This window comes from Prionailurus viverrinus, chromosome B1, assembly GCF_022837055.1.
Source record: "Prionailurus viverrinus isolate Anna chromosome B1, UM_Priviv_1.0, whole genome shotgun sequence".
Classification (NCBI taxonomy): Eukaryota; Metazoa; Chordata; class Mammalia; order Carnivora; family Felidae; genus Prionailurus; species Prionailurus viverrinus.
The window spans coordinates 192,678,759-192,705,615 of record NC_062564.1 but is presented as its reverse complement, the minus strand read 5'-3'; the positions used below and the strand labels follow the sequence as shown (position 1 = coordinate 192,705,615).

The 26,857-nt window shown below is 35.8% G+C and overlaps 1 protein-coding gene across 11 annotated transcripts in view; it reads right to left on the bottom strand.

Moving 5' to 3' along the window:
* Nucleotides 1-222: 222 nt before the first annotated feature.
* The window catches only part of LCORL (ligand dependent nuclear receptor corepressor like), a 166,763-nt gene continuing 140,128 nt past the window's right edge, over nt 223-26,857 (bottom strand). For 6 of the 11 annotated variants that reach the window (XM_047855635.1, XM_047855636.1, XM_047855637.1 and 3 more), the window contains 2 exons: nt 21,805-26,615; nt 375-524 (listed from right to left, as the gene is read on the bottom strand). In XM_047855635.1, coding sequence (XP_047711591.1) covers nt 511-524; nt 21,805-26,615 — 4,825 coding nt within the window. In that variant the 3' untranslated portion in view covers nt 375-510. Of the gene's footprint in view, nt 525-21,804; nt 26,616-26,857 lie in introns of those variants that run through there. The other 5 variants (XM_047855643.1, XM_047855644.1, XM_047855641.1 and 2 more) reach the window with 4 other exon arrangements.

Genomic DNA, 26,857 nt, shown 5'->3' with positions numbered 1-26,857 from the left:
CACAACTCTTTACAATACTAGCCTTCTAAATCACATAATGCGTTATATATTAAAATTTTGTGCACAGAAATAAAACCGGGAACAATTATGTATTTAAACTTAGGGCATAAAAAATTCACAAAATACCATTAAAAAGAGAAACATCAAAATCCATCTGTACTGCAAAATTCCACAATGGTCTGGTGTAAAACGTAAAAAAACATACAAAGAATATAATCAAAATGATTAATGCTAATGATTTAATATAAAGACATCACAGGACTAGAAATATTTCAAGATCAATTGATAAATGCAGAAGGAATACTGATGTACAAAATGAGGATAGTGCAAGAAGAACTGTAATCTATTTCTCTTCACTTTTGAGATTTTGGTTATGAACTGTACAGCTCGCTAGAGATGCTGCTGTCAAATTCAGATTCCATTCAATGGGACGATTAAGGCACATCTTAATGGGGCTCAAAGGGCAACTTGCTGTATTCCCATCGGACAAATTCAGTTTCTCATCAGTTTTCATTTGTAGCATGCTGGAAAAAAAAAGTGTAAAGCATTTTAGTTCTTTAATTTCAAATAAATTATCAACCCTGTAAAAGAAATTCAATCATCTTATTGTTTGGACCTCCAGACATTAGAATTAGGGCATTTTATTCTGAAAGTACAGAGTTTTGTTGTGTTCCTTACCTCTAGCCTCCTTACTGAATTGAATACTTTACCTATGTTAGCCAGGTATTTAAAAGGTCACCCAGATAGCACTGGACAAAAACCACTGCATATATGGATTCCATCAGCATACTCTGGACATTTCACATACTGAACTTGGTAGGATTCAGCCCTTTTCATTTGTCCTTTAACTTACCAGGATCAGAGCCACTTTGAGACAAGAAGGAATTAACCTTTGAAAGCCTACTGTGTTCTAGAGACACTCGCATGGATTATCTCATAAATTTCATAGCAAACCAAGCAATGTTGGTATACTTCTCATGATAAATGATAAAAGTGAGTCTCAGACTCAAGTACAGATACACCTCAAGTTACAGTCACCAAATTGGTATAGTCCTCTTTCCCTTATTCTTGTCTACTGGCTCTCTAAAGAGAATCTTTAGAAACATAGAAACTTGAGAGTCCAAAGGGTAGCTAGTCCACATATAATGGACATGTAAACCCACATCTTAAAAATAATATTGATAGCCCATTCACGTTTTCAGATGTAGATCCTCATGTTTATAAACTATTTCATAGCTTGTTATACATTAGCTATTAGTTGGACTACATCATTCCCAAGCTTTCTCCCAACCACAGGTCCATGATTCTTCCTATTAGTAAAGAGGAAACTGCTGTGCAGTATTTAAGTGACTTGTTTTAAGTGGCAGCCACTGCCAGACATCAGTGACTTTTTCCTGATTTCTCCTTGCAACCTCAACAACCTACTCATTTGCCATTCAGTAAGCCAGAGATTTAACCTGTTATATTTTAACAGCTGTCATGTTGCCACTGAGCTCTCTTCAGGCAAATGGACTCCCAGTTCCACCAAATAACATAGTTTCAAGTTTATAGGTATGAAACAGAATGACAAACTACAAGTAGCCTAAAAGGTTACTCATCATATAGAAAATCACTTTAAAAAAACCGAAAGAACATAGAGGTGAATAAATAAGAATGTACTTAAATCATGGCCTGATATATGACAAAGAGATCCAAAAAAACAATACTCTCATTCATAGCAGAAATCCTGACTGGTTTTTGAAAACATTTGCACTGGTTACTATTAGACTGATAGCCTCATGGACCTCAAGATATTTTTGTTTTTCAAGGCAGCAAAGCTCAGATAAAGCAGTAATGTTTTTCCATCTTACAAGGACTGCCAGTCTTCATATTTGTAGTATGTGTATGTATGCCTCCGAGAAACTCTAGGGCAAGCTATAAAAATACAATTATATTGGGGCGCCTGGGTGGCGCAGTCGGTTAAGCGTCCGACTTCAGCCAGGTCACGATCTCGCGGTCCGTGAGTTCGAGCCCCGCGTCGGGCTCTGGGCTGATGGCTCAGAGCCTGGAGCCTGTTTCCGATTCTGTGTCTCCCTCTCTCTCTGCCCCTCCCCCATTCATGCTCTGTCTCTCTCTGTCCCAAAAATAAATAAATGTTGAAAAAAAAAAAAAAAATTAAAAAAAAAAAATTCAATTATATTAAGACAGCTTGGTAGATAAGTATATCAAGTATCAATGCCAGAAGAAGAAAATGATGGCACAAAGCAACAAATCATGGTGACAAAAACAATTTTTGCGCTTTGCTATTCATCAGAATAATACTTTAATAACTACATTATTGTTCTTTTTAATACTTTTAACATTAATTTACTTTTCTAGAGAGTATACTCGAAATTTGGGTACACGAACTCCAGGAGTACACAAAAGTATACACATCATGGGAAGAAAATACCAGTTCAAGCACTATACGTTAGTACCAATAGACTGACATAATTCATAAATACCCACTTAAAACTAGGTGGTGTGAAGAAAAAAAAAAAAAGTGGAGTGCAGGGGCGCCTGGGTGGCTCAGTCGGTTAAGCGACCAACTTCGGCTCAGGTCATGATCTCAGGTTGTGAGTTTCAGCCCGCGTCAGGCTCCGTGCTGACAGCTCTGAGCCTGGAGCCTGCTTCGGATTCTGTGTCTCCCTCTCTCTCTGCCCCGCCCTCTGCTCACGCTCTCTCTCAAAAGTAAATACACATTAAACAAAAGAAAAGTGGTGTGCAAACTTTAGGCACTACCTATCTACAGAGTACTGAGTAGAAGAACATAGCTATCTTCAAGGGCCAGAAACAGAGGCATTAGAATAATAAGAGCTAGAAGGGACCTTTCTAGATAACTCATTTTTAAAATGGGGAAACTAAGGTATAGGAAAATAGAAAAACAAACTGCTCTTTTTTGGAGTGTTCTAACCAGATGCATTCAGACTAATATAAGAACCTGCATCTTCAGTTATAACCAAAGCACTTTTCAAATCTTCTATACCAAATTATTCTGCATTGAGTATCCACTAGAAAGCACTTGTGAGGTACAAAGATGGGGAGGTGGACACAGTGCATGCTTTCAGAGAATTTGGAACCTAGAGGAATTTTTTAACAAATATTCCTTTATATTTGTAAGATAAAAAATTGGACTTGTTAGGTTTAATGTCAGGAGGTTATGGGACAATCATATACATTTGTACCAAGTGAAAGATTAATACATGTTCCTCAACTTTTTCTTTTTTAAAATAATCTCTACACCCAATGTGGGGCTTGAACTCATGACCCCGAGGTCGAGTCACATGCTCTACTGATTGAGCCAGCCAGGTGCCCCTCACATTTTCTTGATGTACTTTTTAAGCTTTTTTTCTTTAGGTTTTGAACAGGAAAATCGAATATTCTTGTATGTCTATGTATTCAACTGTATCTATGGGGTTGATGTCTAGGAGTAGGATAAACTGAGTCAAAGGTGCTTTAAAGATTTTGGATAGAGGGGCGCCTGGGTGGCGCAGTCGGTTAAGCGTCCGACTTCAGCCAGGTCACCATCTCGCAGTCCGGGAGTTCGAGCCCCGCGTCGGGCTCTGGGCTGATGGCTCAGAGCCTGGAGCCTGCTTCGGATTCTGTGTCTCCCTCTCTCTCTGCCCCTCCCCCGTTCATGCTCTGTCTCTCTCTGTCCCAAAAATAAATAAACGTTAAAAAAAAAATTTAGGGGCGCCTGGGTGGTGCAGTCGGTTAAGCGTCCGACTTCAGCCAGGTCACCATCTCGCGGTCCGTGAGTTCGAGCCCCGCGTCAGGCTCTGGGCTGATGGCTCAGAGCCTGGAGCCTGTTTCCGATTCTGCCCCTCCCCCGTTCATGCTCTGTCTCTCTCTGTCCCAAAAATAAATAAACGTTGAAAAAAAAATTAAAAAAAAAAGATTTTGGATAGAGATTACCAAATTATCCTTTGTAGACAACATGCCATTTACACTCTGACCAACAATGTATGAAAATGTCTTTCTTCCCTCATTTTCTTATCAATAATGTATAATAAAAGTTATGGATCTTTGTAAAAAAAAACTAGGTTAAAAATGGTATGCCGTTGTTTAATTTGCACTTCTGAGGAAGGTTTGGCTTATTTTCATATTTAGAAGCCACTTGTTTTTCCTTCTCTGTGTTCTTTGCCCATTGAGATGATCTATTTTGATATTTAGTTAAGATCAGTGTTTTGTTCTATGTGATTTACACTCCCACTTCCCTCCCCATCCTGCCTTGTTCATTAGTTGTTTATATCTGCTTATGGTGGTTTTGTCATGAATCCATTCTAAATTTTAGATCATCAGATTTATCAGTCTTATTTCATGGCTTCTCTGTCTTACATATATGGTTCAAAATTCGAAGCAGCAGCATTTAAATCATCGTATCAAGTGGCTTTATATATCCACATCCAGGATTCTATTGAAAGCTTAGCAATGGTGTAGTGTATTCAGCGGTACTCTTGCAAGTAAAGAACTGGGAAAAGGAACATAAAGACCTGGGTTCCAATTCTGGGAATATTAATAATCAGCCTTATGATGTTGGACAAGTAACAGCTTCATTCAGTCTCCTTTTCCTCATGTTAAAAAAAAAAATTAAACGACATCTTCCTACTTACCTTTACATTTCTGATGATCTAATGAATACCATTTAACAGGATTTAAAAATCATATGGAGCTATAGACAAATGCAAAGGTTTAGTTTAACACTGTATTTTGGTGAATGGGGGACAAAACTGGAAGAGATATACTCACCCTAAGTAAGGCTTCTATCAAACTAGCAATCTAGACAGATGGTAGGTGAGGAGGGAATGAGGACAAAGAAGGGGCACCTGAAATGATCATCTAGACATCTAAGCCTATTTTCAATACTTGGGTAATTTCATCCACCCTAGATAGAGCCTCTCTCCAGCATCTGAATGGAGGTTTATAAGAATACGTGCATTTGGGAAGTATAAAAGATGAAAATCTCTGGTGGGTCATGGAAATCCAAACAGTCATAATGTGTGATTTAAATTAATGATTACTGGGGCGCCTGGGTGGCTCAGTCAGTTGAGCATCTGACTCTTGATTTCAGCTCAGGTCATGATCGCAGTTTGTGAGATGAGCCTCATGTTGGGCTCTGCACTGGGTGCGGAGCCCGCTTAGGATTCTCCTTCTCAGCCCCTCCCCCAGCTCGTGCTTGCGCTTTCTCCCTTTCTCTTAAAATAAACATTTAAATTAATGATTACTGATAATTCTAACAAAAAGAATTTTTAACATATATCTAGCTCTAATAACTCAAACTTGTTTTACTTATTACTAGAGATATGGGATAGTTCATCTCTGTCATACACACAATAAACCTTAATGTGAACTAGCCAAATCACAGGAAACAAATTTTAGTGTGATCAGGACAGGTCTGAAAATATCATTTCTAGAGCAGTTGCTACATGCCAGGCACTATGCTAAAAACCTCCCTGACAACATTTTATTCAGTTCTAACAACCACCATTGAGGCTCAAAGAAGTAAAATGACATATCAAAGTCACTCAACCAGTAAGTGCAAGTTCAGAGTCTAGGATGTATCCCTCTATCCTGCATAGGAACTCTTGGGTTGCAATTCTGTCGTGATTCTGCCTTCATGTTAATACCCATTTATCTATTTCTTCAAAATACTTAATGCATTGTTTGGTCTATAGATGGGTTTGGTCTACAGATTTCAGACAGAAAGACATCCTGAAGGCCTACAGCCATAACTGTATCTAGAAAGATATATTTAGAGCATCAAGTTTCCTCATATTTAACTAAATAAGGAGCTATTACATCTTTCAATTTCTCAAAGTAAAAGAAAATATGTTAGGGCATAGACATGTTTTTTGATAGCTACCAAAAGAGTACTCTTTAGGTTAAGGGTTTCAAGAAACAAGTTAATCTTTTCAAAGGGAGAAAAGTCAGCTGTATGCATGGATAAACTGAATTCTGGTATACGATTTGGAATTAGAACAGTTACTATAATGTACATGAAACTACTGAATTTGAACTCATTTGTTTTAACTCCAAATTCTGAGTGACTGGTTTATTTCCTCTGGAAATGAGGTCATCTAATGTTAAGTCAATAAAAATTTACTGAATAGCTATTATAGCTATACCCTGAGCCTGATTCTCCTCAAATCTATCCAAATCAATAGGGTTGTTAAATGTGCAAAACTAGATCAGAGAACCTTTATGAAGTCATCAAGTGTGTTCCCATGTTTCTGATGTAGTAAGAAGTTAGAAAAATGAAATCCTTGGTCTACTGGACTCTAGCCGCTACCTACCCAATATATTAAGAATATAAAATAGTGTGATGGTGTCTGTCTTCAAGGGTTTTCCAGTTCGGTAAGGAGGCAGAAGGGAGAAGTATTCATGAATTACCAAAATAAAAAGCAGTACACAGTAAATACAGAAGAGGTAACTAAAGACTAAGGGATAACAGAGAAGGGAACTTAATCTTAGCAGTGGCGAGACTGGGGAAAAGTCATTTGAAATAGGTCTAAAGGGGTAAGGATTTTAGTAAACTGGGAAGGAGGGAGGCTTTGTAGAGACTAAGTTCTGATTCCAAATCAAATCACTCACCTGCTAAGTGTACATTTCCTAAACTCTAAGCTTCAATTTAACTGGAAAGTGAAGATAATGAGAGTACCCACCTCTTGAGGGAAATGTGATTAGTAAATGAGTTTATATAAAGCAGGTGGCATAGAGGAGGCATGTAAAATGCCTGGCTGAACACATAATAAGGACTCAATAAATGTTAATATTAGTACTACTAACAAAAAGTCAAAAGATACATGTGTGGGATAAAAGATGACAGGTATGTGTATAATTTGTTTCTGCAATTGTACAACCATTTAATTTAAAATCTCTGGGCTTAAAGGGGTGGGGTGGGGGATTCAAATTAAGAGCCATAGGGATCTAGCCAGTTAAACATGGTCTACCAGCAGACCATGAGGTCAAAGGTATGAGTAAATCCTTTCTTTTGCCGGCAAACTCTGTTAAGAGGTTGTACAGATTTTTTGTTTTTACAGACTTAATTTATCTCAAGAGTAAAATTTCTTTTTGGTAGAATACTGAAGAATTTAAAGGCCTTGGCAGATTGTTAAGTGGTAGATTTTAAGTCAGACATTTTTTCTGACTTGCTTTTGATTATTTGATGTAGTTATGTGGAGGAACAGAAGAACCTGGCGGTTAAGAGTAAGACTTTGAAGTCTCATATTCTTGAATTAGAATCCTAGATTTGCAATTTACTCCAACCAATTTTAGGAGAATTACTTTAATATAAAGATTAGCATATTATGTGCTCAACTAGTAAGGGTTATCGTGATTATTAGAGCAAATCATAATTGGGGATTCACAAGAAAACATCTAGAATAAAAAGAATAGTTTCTCCTGATAAATAGATCTACCTGAATTTTTATTTGAAGGAATAGAATGAAGGAATACAATGAGGGAAATTATAGTCAGAGCAAAGGCACAAAACCAATTCTCTTCAGAAATCAATGAACATTTTGCACTGCTGTGTGATTTAGAAGTGATCAATGGCCATGTAAGGACAAAACATTTACCTGAATTTCTTAATTAACTTGTGTATTAAATTAGTATAACACAGCTGTGCCTAAAGCAGTATCTTACATATAACAGGTATTCAGATATTCAATAAATACACAAATGTGATTTACATACATTCATAAAAAATAAAATGGGAAATTTTAGTACTAAATTAATGTGATATTAAAAGCAATTAGCAGTTATTAATCTAAAATAATGCCAACCAACTAATTGTGAAAGGTTGCTGAGCCTGACATGACTTAGAATGATTTTGGACCCTGTTCACATCTGCCTTCTGAGGAACTTAACAATGATTATAATCAATGATCCCTTTTTTTGTTTTGTTTTGGTTTTTTTTTAATATACCATCTGTGGCAGATTAATTGCATTCACAGCCCAAATTCTTCACCCGTGCCTATACTTACTCTTTATCACTTTGCAATGTCCTCTCATTCTGGCCTCACCCATGTGACTTGCTTGGGCCGATAAGATGTTAGTTAACAAGTATGAACTGTAAACTGGCGGAGGCATGCAAGCTGAAGCATGAGAAACTACTTGGTCACTTATGCTCCCTCGTATACCTCTGCTTTTGCCAGGCGAGCACTGCCTGGGCTGGCCTGCAGAATGCGTGGGAGGTATGGCGCAGGGCTAAGGTGTCACACCTGGTAGCCAGCTCGTACAAAGGCATGTGAGGGAGCCTGGCCCAAATCAAAAGAACCTCTTAGACTTATTTGCCAGTCCCAGATATAGGAGTGCAGTAGGTGCTCATTTACTTTCAGGCAGTAAGTTTTTAGGTGGTTTGTAATACAGCATTGTTGTAGCAATAGATAATGATTAAACAAGTGCAAGGTCTCTCATTCCTTAAAAAACAAAACTTCACTCAATCTTTTATTTTCTTCATGTTTAGAGCTAGATTACTTTAATGAATTATCCTATACTTGATATCACCATTTTCTTATCTCCTATTCTTAACCTACTCCAGTCTGGCTTCCAGGCCCTTTCATTCCACAAAAACACCTACTAAAGTCACCAATGAATTGATAAAGCTAATGAACGATCCTTAATTTTTCAACTATTTTGCCTTCCTAACAACATTCAACACTAATGGCCATTTCCTCTGCTACAGACTGAACCGTGTACCCCCCAGATTCATATGTTGAAGCCCTAACCCCCATATTAAGAAATACAGGGCCTTTAGGAGGTAACTAAGGTAAAATGAGGTCACAATCTGAGTCCTAATTTGATGGGTTTGTTGTCTCCATAAAAGGAGAAGAAGACACCAGAGAATGGGAAGGTAGCTATGTGCAAACCAGCAAGAGACCCCTCACCAGAAACTGAACCCTCTAGACCTTGATCTTGGACTTTCTAGCCTCCAGAACTGTGAGAAAACAAATCTCTGTTTTAAGCCATGCAGTCTATGATATTTTGTTATGGCAGCCTGAGAAGAGTAAACCTCTTTCTTGAAACTCATTTTTCTTGGATTTTGATACAAAACTGATACAATACTGATACAGTATTTGATACAATACTGGCTTCCTTTTTCCTCCTCCTTTTACTCCAAGTCATCCTATTCTTGGATGGCTTAGAATTTAAGGCCAAGTCCCAGGCTTCCTTTTCTTCTTCTATAATCTCTATTTAGGGGTTCTCATCCATACTCAGTTTCAGTTATCAAAGATCTCGCAGACATCTCAACTCATCCCACAGTTCACTCATTACTTCTTCAGAAAGGATTTCCCTGTGTACTCAACCTAAAGTAACTACTCCTAGAAAACTCTTTATACCATCTAATTTCATTGACACAGAACTTAAACTGCTTATGTTTTTCCTCCCTCCAGTTAAAATACAAGTTTGATGAGAGTACAACATATTGGTCTTGTTCAACATATTATTTCCAGCACCTTGCATATAGAAACTGGATAAATATCTGTCAAAAGAATAAATCTAGACTTCTGCTTCTGGCCATGATGAAGTAACAGGAACAAAATATATATGAAATATTTTTAAGACCATGGATGAAAGAAAGTACAGGATGACAGTGACCCCTGAAAGAAGGGAACAAAGGAGGTAAGTCATTAACACTTGCTCTGGCTTACTGCCTGAATAGTTTCCAGGCTGCAGTACAGGAAGAGGAATCCAAAGGAAGCTTGGAAGCCTTCCTGAGGTGAGAGGACAAAGTTTGGAGGTGAGGGAGACCAAGGCAACTAGAGTCTGTGGGGCAGATAACAGGAGACAGAGCTGCACTGACAGTGCCAGAGAGCAACATTGGTTTCCCTGGAATCTGTAGATAAATACTGATCAGTGCATGAATGTTTCCCAAGGCTGTGAAAAAGACCACTGAAAAGGACCAGCTGGAAAATCCCCAGAGCCCATATAGGACTGGATAAAATTTGTGTTCCCACCAGCAAGAATGGATAAATCTCCTAATACATATGGCATTGAATAGGTATTGGTAGTGCCTCACTAGTGGGGGTAAAATTAGCCCTAGAGCAGGATTTCTCAACCTCAGCACTACTGACATTTGGGGCTGAGTGATTCTTTTTTGTGGGGAGCTGTCTTACTATGCACTGTAGAATGTTTAGCAGAATCACCGGCCTCTACCCACTAGGTGTGACAATCCAAAATGTCTCCCTATGTCACCAATTATCCCCTGTAGGACACCCCCCGGTGAGAACCACTGTCCTAGAGTATAGGCTGCCTATCAATGCCCAAAAGCAAGATTTGAAAGGATAAATATTTTTCTTAATAAGTTCGTGGTGTCTCAGAACAGAGCCCCAAAACATTGAAGGCACTGTAAAAACAAACAAACCCAGCACACAATGTAAAACCGATGATGTCTAGCATCCAATCCAAAATTACCAGGCATGTACAAAACAGGAAAATATCCAAAATGAGGAGAAAAATCAATCAGTAGGAACTGATAAATAATACAGATTATAAAATTAGCACACAAGGATGTTCATGCAGATATTTAAAATATACTCCATTATAGTCAAGAAGCTGAGGAAAGCATGAACATGAGGGGAAATATAGTAGATACAAAGAAGACTAAATTTAAACTTCTGGAGATGAAAATATAATTTCTGAAATGAAAATGTCCTGGCTGTTATTAACAGCAGATTAGACAACCCAAAGAAAAGATTACCAAACTTAAAAACATAGAAATAGCATAATCCAAAATGAAACATAAAAAAAATGAACAAAGGGGTGCCTGGGTGGCTCAGTCGATTGAATGTCTGTCTCTTGGTTTTGGCTCGGGTCATGATCTCATGGTTTGTGAGCTTGAGCCCTGCATTAGGCTCTGTGCTGACAGTGCAGGTTGGGATTCTCTTTATCTCTCTCCCTCTCTCTGCCCTTCCTGCATGCACTCGCTCTCAAAATAAATAAATAAACTTAAAAAAATTAACAAAAATGAGTAGGTATCAGTGATCTATGTAACAAAATACATGTGATTGGAATCCCAAAAGGAGAGCAGAGACAAGAGGGATAGGAACATACTTGAAGAAAGTATGGCTGAAATATTTCCAAATATGATAAAAACTAAACTCCCATATCCAAGTAGTTAAAAAAAACTCCAGGTAGAAAAAACATAAAGGCAACAAAGCCAAACCCATTTATAATCAAACTGCTGATAACCAGTGATAAAATCTTACAAAGAACTAGAGGAAAAAACAATAGAGTAGCAAATATAAGAATGACAGCAGACTTCTCTTCAGAAACAATGCAAACTAAATGACAGTGGAGCAACATCTTCAAAGTACTAAAAAGTATATGGTCACATTTGAATTTCATATTCAGCAAAAATATCTTTCAAAACAAAAGTGAAATGAAGACTTTTTCAGACATAAAAAGGCAGGGCTGAGTGAATTATTAAACAGCAAACCCACACAACAAGAATTGCTAAAGGAAGTTTTCAGGCAGAAGTAAAATGACATCACATAGAAACCTGGATTTGTACAAAAGAATGAAAAGCACCAGAAATGGAAAATTCATGGAGAAAATACTTTTCCTATTTTGAAAACCTCTTTGAATAACTGTACGGAGGAAAAATAATAACAATATATTGGAAGGATTATAACATTTATGGAAGCACAACATATGACAATAATAATAGCACAAAGGCTTGGAGGGAGGAAAGTCACATGTACTGTAAAGTTCTTAAGATTATACATGAAGTAATATAACATTATCTGAAGGTAGTTTATAGTAAGTTAATGATATATAGGGTAAACTTGACAGTAAGTACTACTTAAAAACTAAGAGATTAAATAGAATAATAAAATATACTCAACTTGTCTAAAAGAAGGCAAGAAAAGAGAAAAGAACTAAATAATAGATTGGACAAACAGAAAATAGAAAGTTGGGCTATTATCAAAAAGACAAGAAATAACAAGTATTGGTGAAGATGTGGAGAAAAGGCAAACCTGTGTACTATTAGTGGGAATGTAAATTCACATACCCAATATAGAAAACAGTATGGATGGTCCTCAAAAAATTAAGAATAGAACTACCATATGATCCACAATTCCATTTCTGGATATTTATCCAAAAAATGAAAATAACTTGAAAGATATATGTACTCCCCATCATGTTCATTGCAATATTATTTATAATAACCAAGATATGGAAACAACTTAAGTGTCTATCAATGGATGAATGGATAAAGAGAATCCTCTCTCTCTCTCTCTCTCTCTCTCTCTCTCTCTCATACACACACACACACACACTGGAATATTATCCAAAAAGTAAGGAAATCTTGCCATTTGCAACAACATGGATGGACATTGAGGGCATTATCGTAAGTGAATTAAGTCAGAGGAAGACAAATATCAGATGATTTCACTTATATGTAGAATCTAAAATAACAAAAACCAAAATCAACCAAGCTCTCAGATACAGAAAGCAGACTGGTGGATGCCAGAGGTGAGAGCAAAATGGGTGAAGTGAGTCAAACTTCTAGTTATAATACAAATAAGTCATGGGGATGTAATGTATACATGGTGGCTGAGTATGTAATAATACTGTATTGCATATTTGAAAGTTGCTAATAGATTGTAAAAGTTTTCATCACAAGAAAAAAATTGTAATATTATGGTGACAAATATTAGCTAGACTTATTTGGTGATCACTTCACAATATATGCAAATATATATCATTATGTTGTACACCTGAAACTAATATGTTGTATGTCAATTATACCTCAATTAAAAAAATAAAGTTGGCTGACTCAACCACATCAAAAGTCACATGAAATGGAAAATGGTATATTAAAAGGCAGAGATTGTCAGACTGAATGAGAAAGCAAGCCTCAACTGTATGCTGCCTCAAAGAAACTCACTTTTAATATAGACACATATAGGTTAGAAATAAAAGTGTGGGAAAAGATATACCATGTTAAAACTAGGGAAAAGTAGGATGGAATAACTATCAGACAAAAAAAGATTTCAGACCAAGGAATACTTCTAGAGATGAAGAGGTTAGTTTCATATGAAAAAGGAGTAAATACATCAAAAGTACATAAAAATTCCAAATGTATATGCACATAATAAGAGCTTCAAAATACATGATGCAAAACCTGATAGAACTAAAAGGATAAATAGGAAAATCTAGAATCATAGCTGCAGATTTCAAAATGCTTCTCTCAAGAATAAATATAAGTAGACTGAAACTCAGGAAGGATGTAAAAGAGTTGAACAGCACTATCAACTTGCTTAAAAGAACACTCCACCCAGCAGCAGCAGAATGAACATTATTTTCAAGAACACAGAGAACAGTTATTAAAGTAGATCTGGATAGACTCTGGACCATAAAACAAATCTCAATAAATTCAAAAGAATTAAAATCATACAAAGTATATTTTATAAGCATAGCAGAATCAAATTAGAAATCAGTAAGAGAAAGGTATCGGGAAAATCTCTAAATATTTGAAAACTGAACAACACATCTCTAAGTAATCCATGGGTTAAATAAAAAACTACAAGGGAAATTAGAAAATATTTCTAATTTAATGGAAATGAAAATACAGCAGAGCAAACTTTGTGGAATATAGCTAAAGTGGTATTTAGAGGGTAGTTTATAACACAATGATCATATTAGTAAGGAATTAATCTTCTTTCCACCACAACACTCTACACTCTATACCAATGGTTCTCAAAGTGTGGTCCTTGGGTCAGCAAAATAAGCATCACTTGGGCCCCACTACATAACCTATTGAAACAGAAAGTGCTTGGAGCCTAACAATTTCTTTTTCAATAAGCCCTCCTGGTGATTCTCATGCACACTAAAGTTTGTAAAGCATTGTTTTCAAGTAGCACAGTTCTCATTAGGACCACCATGATGGTCTACGCCTTCATTCATGCCCTCTACCATTCATGTTTCACAAGGCAGTCAGATCCTTTAGGAAGGAGAATCTGATGATGTCATATACCTTCCCCATCCACTCCCAATTTCAATCTCTACTTTAAGAGCAATGGGAAGCTATTGGAAACACATAAACATGACTTATGAGAACCTACATGGTCTATCCTTCACCTACTCCTCAATCTTTACATCTGACACCATGCTCCTCCTTTCTCTTTTGACCCAAGACACACAGTCATTGTCTTACCTGCAAAGAACACCATGCTGTACTTTTTCCACATGCAACTCTTCCTGAAAGTCAGTCCTCTCCCCTCCCTGCCCAGTTGTCTGCTACTTGGCCTAGTTAATTCCTACTCACTCTTCACAACTCAGTTCAATGGTCAATTTCCTTCGAGAAGTCTCCTTATAGGGAGAAGGAATTCTTATAGTACCCAAAAAGAATTCTTTAGTACCACCTACAGTTATGAACTTGTAAGATTTGTGTAACTATTTACTCAATGTCTGCCTCTCCTAATAAACTTGAACCATGAGGACAGAACAATACCTGGTTTTGTCCCCCATTTTATCCTACATATAGCCTAGCATATTGCCTGGCACATAGGAGATATTTTTTGAAGAATAAATTAATGGGGTCTATCCAGTTTTCTCTGTTTCTATATATAGAAACAAAGTGGCAAGTAAATGAATTTTCCAGATTGCCTGGAATTGGAATGGGGGTGGGGTAGGAAAAATAAGCCAAGGTCTTATTTAAATTAAACAAAAACAATCAAGAAAAAAACTGGCAGGATGAAACATTCAGATACCTACTCTGACTCCCCTCCCATAATTAAACAATAGGTGAATTCAATAGAGTTAGCATTATAATCACAGAATGCTCAGCTCCTCTACAAAGAAAAGTGTTTACTGCCTAGGAAAAATGAGGTGGGGGGGAAATGGAAGCTAGGGGAGCTGAACTAAGAATTCCAAATTCCTAAGTGAAGAAATAAAGAAGAAAACCAGGGTAGAGAAGGGGGAAAGAGAACACTTGAGGAAGGAATTTAAGGTATAAAGCACTGAAATCACTTTAACAGGTGGCAGCCACTGGTAAAGGAAGAGAGGGAAGGTGACCCTTGCACTTACCTCAGATAGACAAAGCAGATCTGGAGGCTGCGGGGAGAGAATAAAGATTTACAAAAACAGAATAAAACTGCCACTATGGCTCCCCCAGCACCACTCTGCTGGATAAAGATAGGTCTTGTCCCATAGAGATAAAGCAAAACAAAACAACTACAAGTCAGAAGTGTATTGTGCAGGAGGAGGGAGAGGATGGGGTGTTGGAAATAAACTGGATATAATAACTTTAATCTACTTTTAAAAATCCAATGACTTTTTCTAGCCACATACCAAATTCTACTGATATAAACGGGTCAGCAAACTTTTCCACCAAGGGCCACGTAATCAGCAGTTGAAGTTTTATGGGCTTTACACAATTACTCGGTTAATTGTGGCACAATTAACCAGTGTGTGGCACAAACACCAGTAGACAATATATAAGTGAATGAACATGGCAGTGTTACAATAAAACTTACTTACAAATGGGCCATGGGCCAGACTCACTGATTTAGATAATCTTATGTTTGAAAATACTTCTATACTCCATACCAACTAGTAATAGAGATCAACCAAATTATCTTTCTTCAAATTATACTATGTTGCCAAAGTAAAAATAATTTGACTTTTTTAAAAAATAAGTTCCCTGAGTTCCTTTGTAGCTCTGATATCTAACACAATGCCTAACAGATCAAAAGAAAAAGTATCTAATTTGTTGAATAAACTGGATGGTTTTTCCATGAAAGATGCAGGACAATTAGTGAAGCAGAATACTGTGAAAAACTAAGTAATGGTTGACAAAGCAACAGGATATAAAATATCCAAGAAAAATTCTAAGAAAAAACATCAAGACAGGGGATTATCTAAGTCACTGTTCTATATTTTTTAATAAAGTATTACAGCAAGAGTTAGAAACTCTTCAAAACCTAAAACTCTTCTCCTTACTCAGGAAACTATATAGAGCAGTGTTTTCCAATTATGTTTCCCAAACTGCAGGATATAAAAAGTTGTGATATATAAAGTGTGAAGAATGCAGTTTAACATTCAATGGGGCGCTGTGATTCAATAGGCACAGGAAAGAGAACTCAGCATTTCCCAAAGCTATTGGACCACAGAACCAGGACCACAGATGCAGGACTACTGCATCTTGGACTCTGTATCTGGAATGCTTGTGTAGCAAACTAGATTAAGGTGACAGTGAGTCATCTAGAAATGTTTATCAAAATGAAATTTAGAAAATCATCTACTCTGTGCTTCACAGTTCTTCCATTAAATGATAATTATGAAGCTGAATAATAGCACATGAAGAAATGCTAACTCTAGATTTTATGTGAAAATGTTTAGGCTATTCTGTGCCAAGGTATGCCTCAACCATACAGATCTAAAAGGACATTTTGAGTTAGGACGCAAAAAATGTGGTAAACCATTCATGACCAGGACCAGAGGAGAATGCATGGTTGGCTTCAGTTTCAGGTAGCTAAAGGAGTATACTGTTAGTTAAAAATCACCCATCAGTTATATACCTGTGTGAAAACCAGAATGCTGAATGGGAAAATGTGTATTTGGTCATTTTTGAGGACAGATGACAAAACAGGAGACGCTGACAAACTGAGCTGTTGTAGGTCATCTCAATCTAATTCAAAGTATCAATTTGAATTCTGAATTTTTACAGCAAAATTTGATGTTTTAGATGATACACTGAGTATAGCAACCTCAAGCCCACATAAGTTATTCTAGTCTGAAAATTTCCTTAAATGTGTCCAAAGTAAGCTTATTTACATCCAGGTATTTGTCAATTAGGAAAGGCACATATTTACTTGGTAACTCAAAAGACACTGATATTCAAAAGTTCTTAATATTTTCAATAGCCACACTCCATTTTAGGCCATAATCACCTCAAAAATCATCTCTTACAGCTAGCCTTTCACACACCCCATTTTATCCTCCCCCCCTCAAATTTATACTGTGTGCTATTATCAGAAAATACCCTCTAGAATTAGAATTACACTTTGATCATATAGTTTCTCATCACTATTCACAGAATGAATTCTAGGCTTGATTTCTTTGTTTACTGGTGAATCCGATTGACCCAATTGAATCTAAGGGCCCACCTTTATCCAAGCTTACGTTCTGGCAGCTGAGATAAAAGTCACAAAGCTGTCAAATCCTGTTATTTCTTGAGATAAATTTCAAATGTTACCTACTTTGTACAATGCCCATCATATTACCTTTAAATTATGTCTGGACTCACTGAAAATAGATCTAATAGCCTCAATATTCTGCCCATGAATTTGTAAACTGATTTACATCCCCATATGTTGTTCCCACTATTCTCATGTTTTAAGAGAGAAATGACTCTTCTGGCCAAAATCCATCTATCTAATGATGGCCCATAATGTCCAATAATCAACGCTGGCGCTTCACTCCATTTCCACTGCTTGCCATCTCATGTTTGTATCTTCAACCTTTCATTTTCTACTGGCTTCTTCCCATTGGCATCTAATTTTTTTTAAAACCAGTCTTCATTAGAGCTTCCTCTCGCTATCTCCCTATCTCCTCTCCAGTCATAGCCACTTACAGTTTTCTGTGTTAATTTTCTTCACTTCCTCTTCCTGCATTAACTCAATCATAAGATTCTCACTGCATTTCCCCGCCAAAACCAAAATCATTACAATAACCTTTGTGCTACCTTAAATGTAAATGTTTCAGGGCTTAACTGACCTCTCATCAACAGTTTACACTTGTTTTATCCCTTCTTAAAACACATTTCCTTTCTACCACACTCTCCTGCCTTTCCTCTTACTTTCTGACTAGCCTCATCAGTCTCCTTCTGTGTATATCTTTTTTTCTTTTTTCTCTGTGTATTTGGGGATCAGATCCTAGGCTCTTCCCATTTTACGCTGAATAATCTATTCCACTCTCATGACTTCAGTTATTATTGGACTCCAAAATCTTTATCTCTAGCTCAGACCTCTTTCCCATATTAACCACAGTTGACCCTTAACAACACAGGTTTAAACTGCATGGGCTCACTTACATGCAGATTTTTTTTCCCATAAAGATATATACATTATTGTAAATGCATTTTCTCTTCCTTATGATTTTCTTAATAAAATTTTCTTTTCTCTAGCTTACTTTCTTATAATAATACTGTATATAATACCTATAACAGAAAAATATGTGTCAATTGACTCTTCATGTTATCAGCAAGGCTTCAGGTCAACAGGATATTGGTAGTTAAGGTTTTAGGGAGTCAAAAGTTACATGCAGATTTCCAATGCACAGAGAATCAGTACCCCTAACCCCTGCATTGTCCAAGGGTCTACTGTGATTACTTCCTAAACATCTCTCTTGGACATACTACTTAAATTCCTTATGTCTAAAACTGCACACTCTGAATGTTCTCTTATATCTCAGTGAATGTTACTATCATCTATTATCTACATGTTCAAACTCAAACCTGGACATTACCCTTTATTCCTCTACTCTCTTAGACATACTGATACTATTTCAGAGATCTCTGTCAAATATATCTATTCTCCTCTATTACTGCCACTGTTAGGGTTTGAAACATTTTTTTCGTTAACTGATGTTGGCCCCACAATTTGGGCTATGCTTCCTTCAGTACCTTTATTTTTTGCCATTTTTCCATCCATGCCCTGCCCTATTGGTCATTCCTTTTTTATGCCTCAGCTTTATGAATTAAATTACTCAGTGTTCTACTAGCCTGCTCTGTCACCCACCTTTTCCACATGCAGTTTGCTCTACCAGAAAAACTCCTCTCCTGACTGCTAATACTTTGGCAGCCTTCAAATCTCAGCTTGGATGTGACTTTGTAAGAGTCCTTGCCTAATTTTCTAAACATGGGTTCAACTTCTGTCCTATATATTTCTATAAGCTATCTCTCTCCCCAGTCACAGCACTCCACTTTCTACTGTAATTGCCTATTCACTGTCCCCCATGAAAATGATAAACTCCATGAGAACACAAACCATGACTTTAACCATTCTATCCCTTTAATTAGTAGTAATATAATATCCCACTTAAAACATAAGATATACTCTATTTGTTGAATACATACATACAAGTCTTGTTTTCTTATTTAGATGGAAAGGGAACTTTCTGAACTTCCTATGGTGTCTAAGAGCATATTGTAGGCATTCATTAAGTATTTACTGAACTAAGAATAGGACAGAATTGCACTTCTTTGCTTTCCATGTCTACAATTGATATATAGTAGTACAAATGTAGTGAAGTATAAATTCTAAAATTCCTATGTATTAAACTTTTATCTGGACAGTAATTTTGAAATGTACAAAAACAAGACACTTATGGTAGAAACAAAACTTTTCATCAATAGAAATATTCCATAATTCATTATATACATTGCCTTATGAATTTTCCTAGAGAACTCCTTGTTGTTAATTAAGACTCTCTCAAATCTCCAATCACTAATTATTCTATGAAGAAGAAAAACACATATAAAACTAATAATGAATTTGTGTCATTTCCAAAAAGGCATTAAGAAGTATGGAATACCAAGAATAATGAGAAAAAAATAACACCTTAAGAAACATTTTAAAATCAGATAAATATAACAAATATTGGTATAAATACAACTCTGTAAAAATAATGTCCTTGTTGATTTAAAAAAAAAGAATGTTAAAAAATAAAGAAGGAAAGTTATCAGTAGAAGATAAATAAAATTTTAAGCAGAACAAGAAATCGTACCAGTAATTTTAAAAATGAGAAAAGGTGAAAAACAACTCTTAACATATGATACTAAAATTTTTAAAATTTAACAGATGAATTTTGAGATTAATTTGGAAAGTAATATTTAGGCATCTTCCATCTTATTTTTCTTGGGTGATCTCATATTTAGTGAGATAATCATTAAAATAAACTTTATGTTTATAACTTAGGAAGATACAATAGTTAAGAAGCTAAAAGGACAAAATACGGTTCTGTTGTACAATGAGTTAATGCAAACTGTCTTTGGTAAACTCTAACGACATGAAATGAGAATGATATAAAGAATTAAGAATGAAACACTGCACTTTATACTTCATTCACGACAGTCTTTTAAAAATATGTGTGTATGGTTTTAGGTGAATTGTAAGTTTTTTTAAAAAATCACTATCAGGCTTCTTCCCTCTTTTCCTGACATACTATTTGTTATGTTGTTTTTAGTTATCCTGAGGACAAGAAAACAAAGGACATTATTTTTAGATTTGATTCATCTTTCATAATGGAGACTCTAATTTGCCCAATAATAAAGCTTTAATCATTGCATGTTGCAAAGTTAAAATTTTTATTTAATGCATGTTAAATATTATGGAATAGGTTTTTTTTTTTTTTTTTCAACGTTTATTTATTTTTGGGACAGAGAGAGACAGAGCATGAACGGGGGAGGGGCAGAGAGAGAGGGAGTCACAGAATCGGAAACAGGCTCCAGGCTCTGAGCCATCAGCCCAGAGCCTGACACGGGGCTCGAACTCACGGACCATGAGATCGTGACCTGGCTGAAGTCGGACGCTTAACCGACTGCGCCAACCAGGCGCCCCGTGGAGTAGGTATTTTAAAGTCATTCAATTAATCAAATTTTGGGGGTCATTATAATCATCTACTTATTAAAACTTGAGTTTAATTATTGCTTTTAATATCTTAATATAAGACTCGATAGTGGTGTTTTAGCTTTTAAAAATGTTTCAAAAAGGTAACAAAAATAAAGCCACCAATATCTCCATAAGCCCCTCAAAAAGGCTCCTAAAATATACAATGTAATAATGCAACCATTTGATAAAATTTCCTTAAATTTACAAATGTAACCTGGCACTCTTTCACATCCTGAACTGTCTAGCACCTATCAAGCAGAGATGGAAATGGCTACATTGGCAATTATGGTGCTCATAATCCTGCTTTGCTAGGTTCTAAGGGTAACAGTCTCCTCAAGGCACCAATGTCAGGCCTGTATAGTAAGTAAAGCACATAATTACTTAAAAGTAATTTCCGTTTGCATTCTAAATTTAGCATTACCTTAAAATTACCTGCATATGACTTTCTCCCTTGCTAGGCTATAGATTATCTCTGGAAAGAAATTCTCATCTTTATATCCATATTATCTAGTTCAATGTCTACTATGAAAAAAACTATTCAACAAGTTTGCTTATTTACTGAAGAAAATATCTTGTTCTTTGACTCTATTTAAATATGCAGAGTCTTAAAATGGTTCCCGAATCAGTACCAAAGGGTGTAACAACTTAATGGTGAAAGTGCAACTGATATCCCATAATTATTATATATGTTACAGACCTCATCAATTTAGCAATGAGATAGTCTTTACTTCTTTCCACATGGTCTCAAAGTTATTAATTTATCAAGACAATAAATATATATTATCCTGTTGTGTAGCAGTTAATTTTTAGATAGCTCCTTAGGCATATTTACCATTCAAACTGTTTTCTATATTTTATATTAGATCAAATACAAAAACAGATAATATAACTTGTAAATTAATGATTTGTTTAGAAGCTATGGCTCTACTAAATATATTTTAATTTGTTTAAAATCTTGGACTCATTAAGATGTAGGGAAGCGCACGGGTACATTTAGTAGAACCTAATTTCATTGAGTTTCATACTAGGTGCCAAGAAATTAGGTTGTCCAAATATTTTGGAAATAAATTGAAACTAAATCAGCTGTTCCTTTTCTACCCATTATCTCATACTTTACTCAAGGCACCTACAATGAAACTTTAAAATTAAGTAGAGAAAAACTTACCTAGTTGGGATTTTGAATAATAGTTTGCCATTTGTCCACTGTTGCAAGACTGTCGTTTATGTCTTTTTGTTGACATTTCTGTGGTCTTCCATGGCGGTCTTTTTCTTTTGTTCAATTTGCTAAGAACGTCAGAACTATCAGGATTCTTGTCATAGTTAACACATTTATTTAATCTACTATTGTCAAGTTGGCCAGGAAATTTATCGGTTGAAGGACTATTTGTTTTAGCATTTTCTATTTCTTTAGATTGCTTTTTAAAAGAATTTTGCCTAGCAGAATGGGATCTTAAGGTAAAGCGCTTTGATTCTTCTATGTGAGTCTGATGATTAGTTCCACTGCCAATAGATTCAGGAGAGTAAATGATTGTATTTAGCTTAAAAGTATTTCTGTGTTCAAGATAGTTGATCTTCCTCAAAAATATTCTACAATCTTTTAAGGTTTTTGACCTCCAATTATGTGGACATACATTTCCTAGTCTTGATCCCTTTTCAAAACCTTTTTGGCTGCAATTTGTTCCATTCTCCTTTGCTTCTGTCTTAAAATTATTCTCTAAATTAGCATGTGTTTTCAAGTCAGACATTGCCACCTTCTGTTGCAAAGAGTCATCTCTGATCTCAGGTGGCAAAATAAACTGATTATCTATTGTGTTTTTTCCTTGGAGTGGGATGTCAGCATTTGTTCCCCCCTCAGTCTTTTTTAAAAATTGATTCTGGCAGAAAAATCTTAAGTTCCTTCTTTTAGAGATCCAATCAACTGTTCCATGGTTGTGCGGCTTTCCCTCTCTTTTCCACCTTTCGTGCTGCAACCTCTTAAACTCAGTTCTTTTTAATCTAGCTAATGTTAAATTACTTCTCACATTTAACAGTGGAGAGCTAACTATTTTATGTAGTATATGCAACTTCCCTGCTGATTTTGAAGGAGAAGACAGTGCAAATTTTTTAAAGTGCTTTCTGAAGGGGCTAGTATTAAAATGAGAATATTTGGTCCCTAATTTAATTCCTCTGGTATTTATTACTTCCAAAGGGTTTCGAGCATTTGCTTTTCTAACTAGTGAAAGAGACTGTGTTTCTGTTGTTTGCATAAACCAGATACAGAGTTCATTCAAATCATACTTTTTCCGAAAAAGCATTTTTACAGGTGAAACTTCAAGTTCTAAAAGACAGGTTTCCAAAGGGTTTGCTATTTTGAAATTATCACTTTCAATGCGTTCTCTTTTTTTATGAACACAGTTTTCAGCTTCATCTCCACTCACTTGCACCCAAGCATTTGTTATTTGCTCAAATCTATTGTTTAATTCCTCTAATAAGGAATCATTTGAAGTAGAAGCAGCCCACCACCTGAGCAAAGGGTTTGATGAAATTATAGGGTCCAAGGATACTTCAGAAATGGGTATTAATTTGTTATCTTCCAAACACATTTTTGCATTCTTTGAATTTCTAAGTCCAGGGGTACCTTTTGAAGCTATTTTTATCCTTGACTGCCTATGTTTTTCCTTCTCACTTTTACCTTTCTGCAAATGGACTTTATATGATTTACGGAGCAGAGTATTTCTATAAATAAGTGAGCTGGAAGATGCTAATGGATGTACGAGATGGAGAGATGGCTTTCTATCCCTAATAGAATGTCTCAAAGGTATAGCAGCAACCATACTTTTTGATCCATTCTTAAATATGTCAGCTTCAGTGTGCCTTGTGTCCATCTTATTGCATTGGTGATCATACTTTTCTTCAGCCAGATTTTTCTCTAATATATTTTCTTGTTCTAAAGGAGGCAAACAGCTGCTAATACTTACTTCTCTCTCCTGAGGTGAAACTCTATTAATAGTCACAGATATGCCAGAGATTTTCACTTTTGCAGGTCTACCAGGCTTCCTAATTACTGCAAAAGGCTTCTGATTTGGTCGGATAATGTTCTTGGAAGGTTGAGGTATCACAGACTTGTTCTTGATGGGCCTAATATATTCAAAGCCAGACCCCAAGATCTCACTTTCAGTAGTCAAAGTTGAAATAGCACTTCTTTCACCTGAGTCAATTTTGTATTCTCTAATATTTCTGAGACTATTACATTCAGTTGGAAAATCCGCATTATTGCTGAAAGATATAACATTGCTTATGTTTACAGTTCCTTCAGAAACATGCCTTTTAGTTCTTCTTGATCTTCCATAAATAACAGTTACGGTAATACTCTTTTTATAGATACCTTCTTTCACTTCTGATAAGAGGGATTCTGGACTTTTCTTTCCAGTACTAGACGATTCATTTTGGCAAATGGTGATGTCTGTTTGATCGGTTTTAGGTTTTGGTGGTCTTCCAATTGGCCGCTTAATTTGTTTCACAACCTGGGGACCTATCTTTTTAGGTCTACCTGGTTTTCGTTTAAAAGATGAATCCGTATCATTGTTTGGATTTTCCTTAGGTTTGTCTTGTGGCTTATCACTGTTCACATCATCTATAAACATTGCAGGGGATTCTGTAGTTTCTTTTGCACAATTAAATTTGTTTAGTTCTCCCTGAAGAGTGTCACTACCATTACGATTAGAACTATAATTTTCAAAGTTAGCATCTGGGATATCCTCATTTGTTTCTGGTTGTTTTTCAATTGCATCATGACTTGGATATTTTTCAGAAGGAAGATCAGCATTTGACTTGGAAGTACCGACTGAAGTTAAAGTATATTTGACTCCTTCACTGCTTTTAACCTCAGATAAAAACATGAGTTTGATAGGACTAGAATAGCTGGAAAAAGAGCTTTCAATGGCCTCGTATTTTGTTGGCACATTTTGAACACTGGAAATCAAGCTACTCGTATCTAAAATAGATGAATTTTCCGGATTATCAAGTCTTTTGCTATTCAAATATATTGTAGGTGTATGATTGCTTTTGATATTACTGGCTGCTACCACAGATTTTGATAAACTCTGCTCTTTGTATGTCATTCTGCTTACAGTTAGAGTCATGTTTCTTCCTGCATCTTGATCTTTACCATCAATTTCTATCAATTTCTTGGATGTCTTACATCCTTCAGATAATGAGTGATTATTCCAAGACTTTTGGGCCATATTTATTTTATCTTCCAAACGTTCCACAACAACTTGTAAATTGGAATTCATTGCAATTTTGTTTAGATCTATATTGTGTGAGCTTTCAATTTGAGTATTTTTCACTGGATCTTTTTTTTTTGCAGAATCAGAAATTTTTTTGGCCTTAGGGGATTTTTTGAAAACATAATTATTTGTTACATATATAGAATACCATCCTGGGGGCACAATATGTCGTTTAGTTCTGCTCAAAAGTCCAGGAACATCACTTTTCAAAGGAGTTTTGGTATTCTCCAGTTTTGGATTCTTCCTGTGATTTTGCAAAAGTCTTTTCCCAGCTGCAGATTTCTCCTGTAATTTTGTTATGCTCATTTTCCCAGGGGAAGTTGTCTTAAAGCTTTCTGAAAATGCATCAAAAGCTAAGTTAGTTTCTAAACTATGAAGAGGTAGTTGCAATGACTGCAATGCACAATCTGGTGAAAATGTTTCTGCATGATTATTTTCTTGCAAGCTTTTAGAATTTTGTAAAGACCCTTGGCAATGACAGAATTCCTCTCTGTCCATTGAAAATATCTCATCGTTGCGTGTCAACTTCCTTGAATTTTTTTCAGTGTATCTTTTTCTTACAAAATTTTCATCAAGACTGGCAAGTTCTCTTTTTATTTGCAAAGACTGCCTTCTAAACGTGGGTGAATCAGGAGAGTTGTGCACTGAAAGTAAAGTTTCTTGACGCTTTCGAAATCTTGTCTGAATAATTTTATTCTCTACCTTTTTATCATGTTGACTCAGCAATTCCATAAAACTGTAATCACTGGCCTTGGCATTATGCAAGAGAGAAGCTATTAAATCTCTTAATTTTAAATCATTATCTGTATTACAATCACTGCTAGATAATTTTACAAGGTTTCCCATATCTGTAGTTTCTATTGATTTTAATTTTTCATTAATACGATCCATTAAATCTTGAAAAATTACAGTAGTTTCACCTTTTTCCTGATTTGTAGTACAATTACCACTGCCTTCCAGGAGCAAAGAATCCGAGTTGCTGAATTTTTTAGTTTTATGTATTTTACCTTCGTGATCAGTCTTGTCACTGTTTATTTCTGCTGGTGTGAGAGAGGGAGGCTGGTTAATGTTTATTTCAAGTCTGTTATTTTCTAAGGCTGAGAGCTCTGAGACAACATCTTTTAATTTTTCAAATCCTTCCATCTGTACAGGTGATAATGGTGGGGGTGATGGACTTCGAGATCTACAAACATCCTTAAGACTGACTGAAACATCACATATGTCCCTTGATGAAAGAGGAGTGTGAAAGGTTGATTTTGTAGAGTGAATGTTTGGTAATAGTCCAGAACAGCACCTGTGAGAATTATAACTGTTTGCAATTCCTCTATTCACTACTGTCATAATGTGTTCAATAGTTATAGTTTGGCAAGATAAACAATGTAAATCTTTAATACAGACTGGCAGAGGCACAACACCAGGGCTTTGTCTTTCATTTTGTAAACACCCTCTTTCTGCCAGCCTATATTCACAACTACAGAATAGACCATGTAAATCATCTTCAATTAGGGGCTTTTGAGATTCTGAAGACCCAGTATATGATGTATTACAATAGCAAAGAGAAGCAGCATTTTGCTCTTGGACTAGAAATTTCAACATGGCCAAAACTTGTTGCTGGTGATGTATGCACAAAGATTCCAAAACTTTGCTTAATGCTGATTTTCCTTTTTCCATTTTAGTAGCTTCCTCTGATTTTGCATCAACAGTTGAACTAAAAATAAAAATCAAACAAAAAATGAATTACAGCAAAAATACCACTATTATAAGGAGTTATAATTTTAACAGAGTTTGAACAAAAGAAATTTTGGTATTGTGGGACTCCTAACTCCTATAGAGCTGCAACAATGACATCTTGATTATCATTCAGCAAAAATATAATGAAGCACTGATGATAATTAATTTCCTATGGCAAGTATAATAGTCAAAAGAAAGCCCTAGTTTTAGGATACAAAA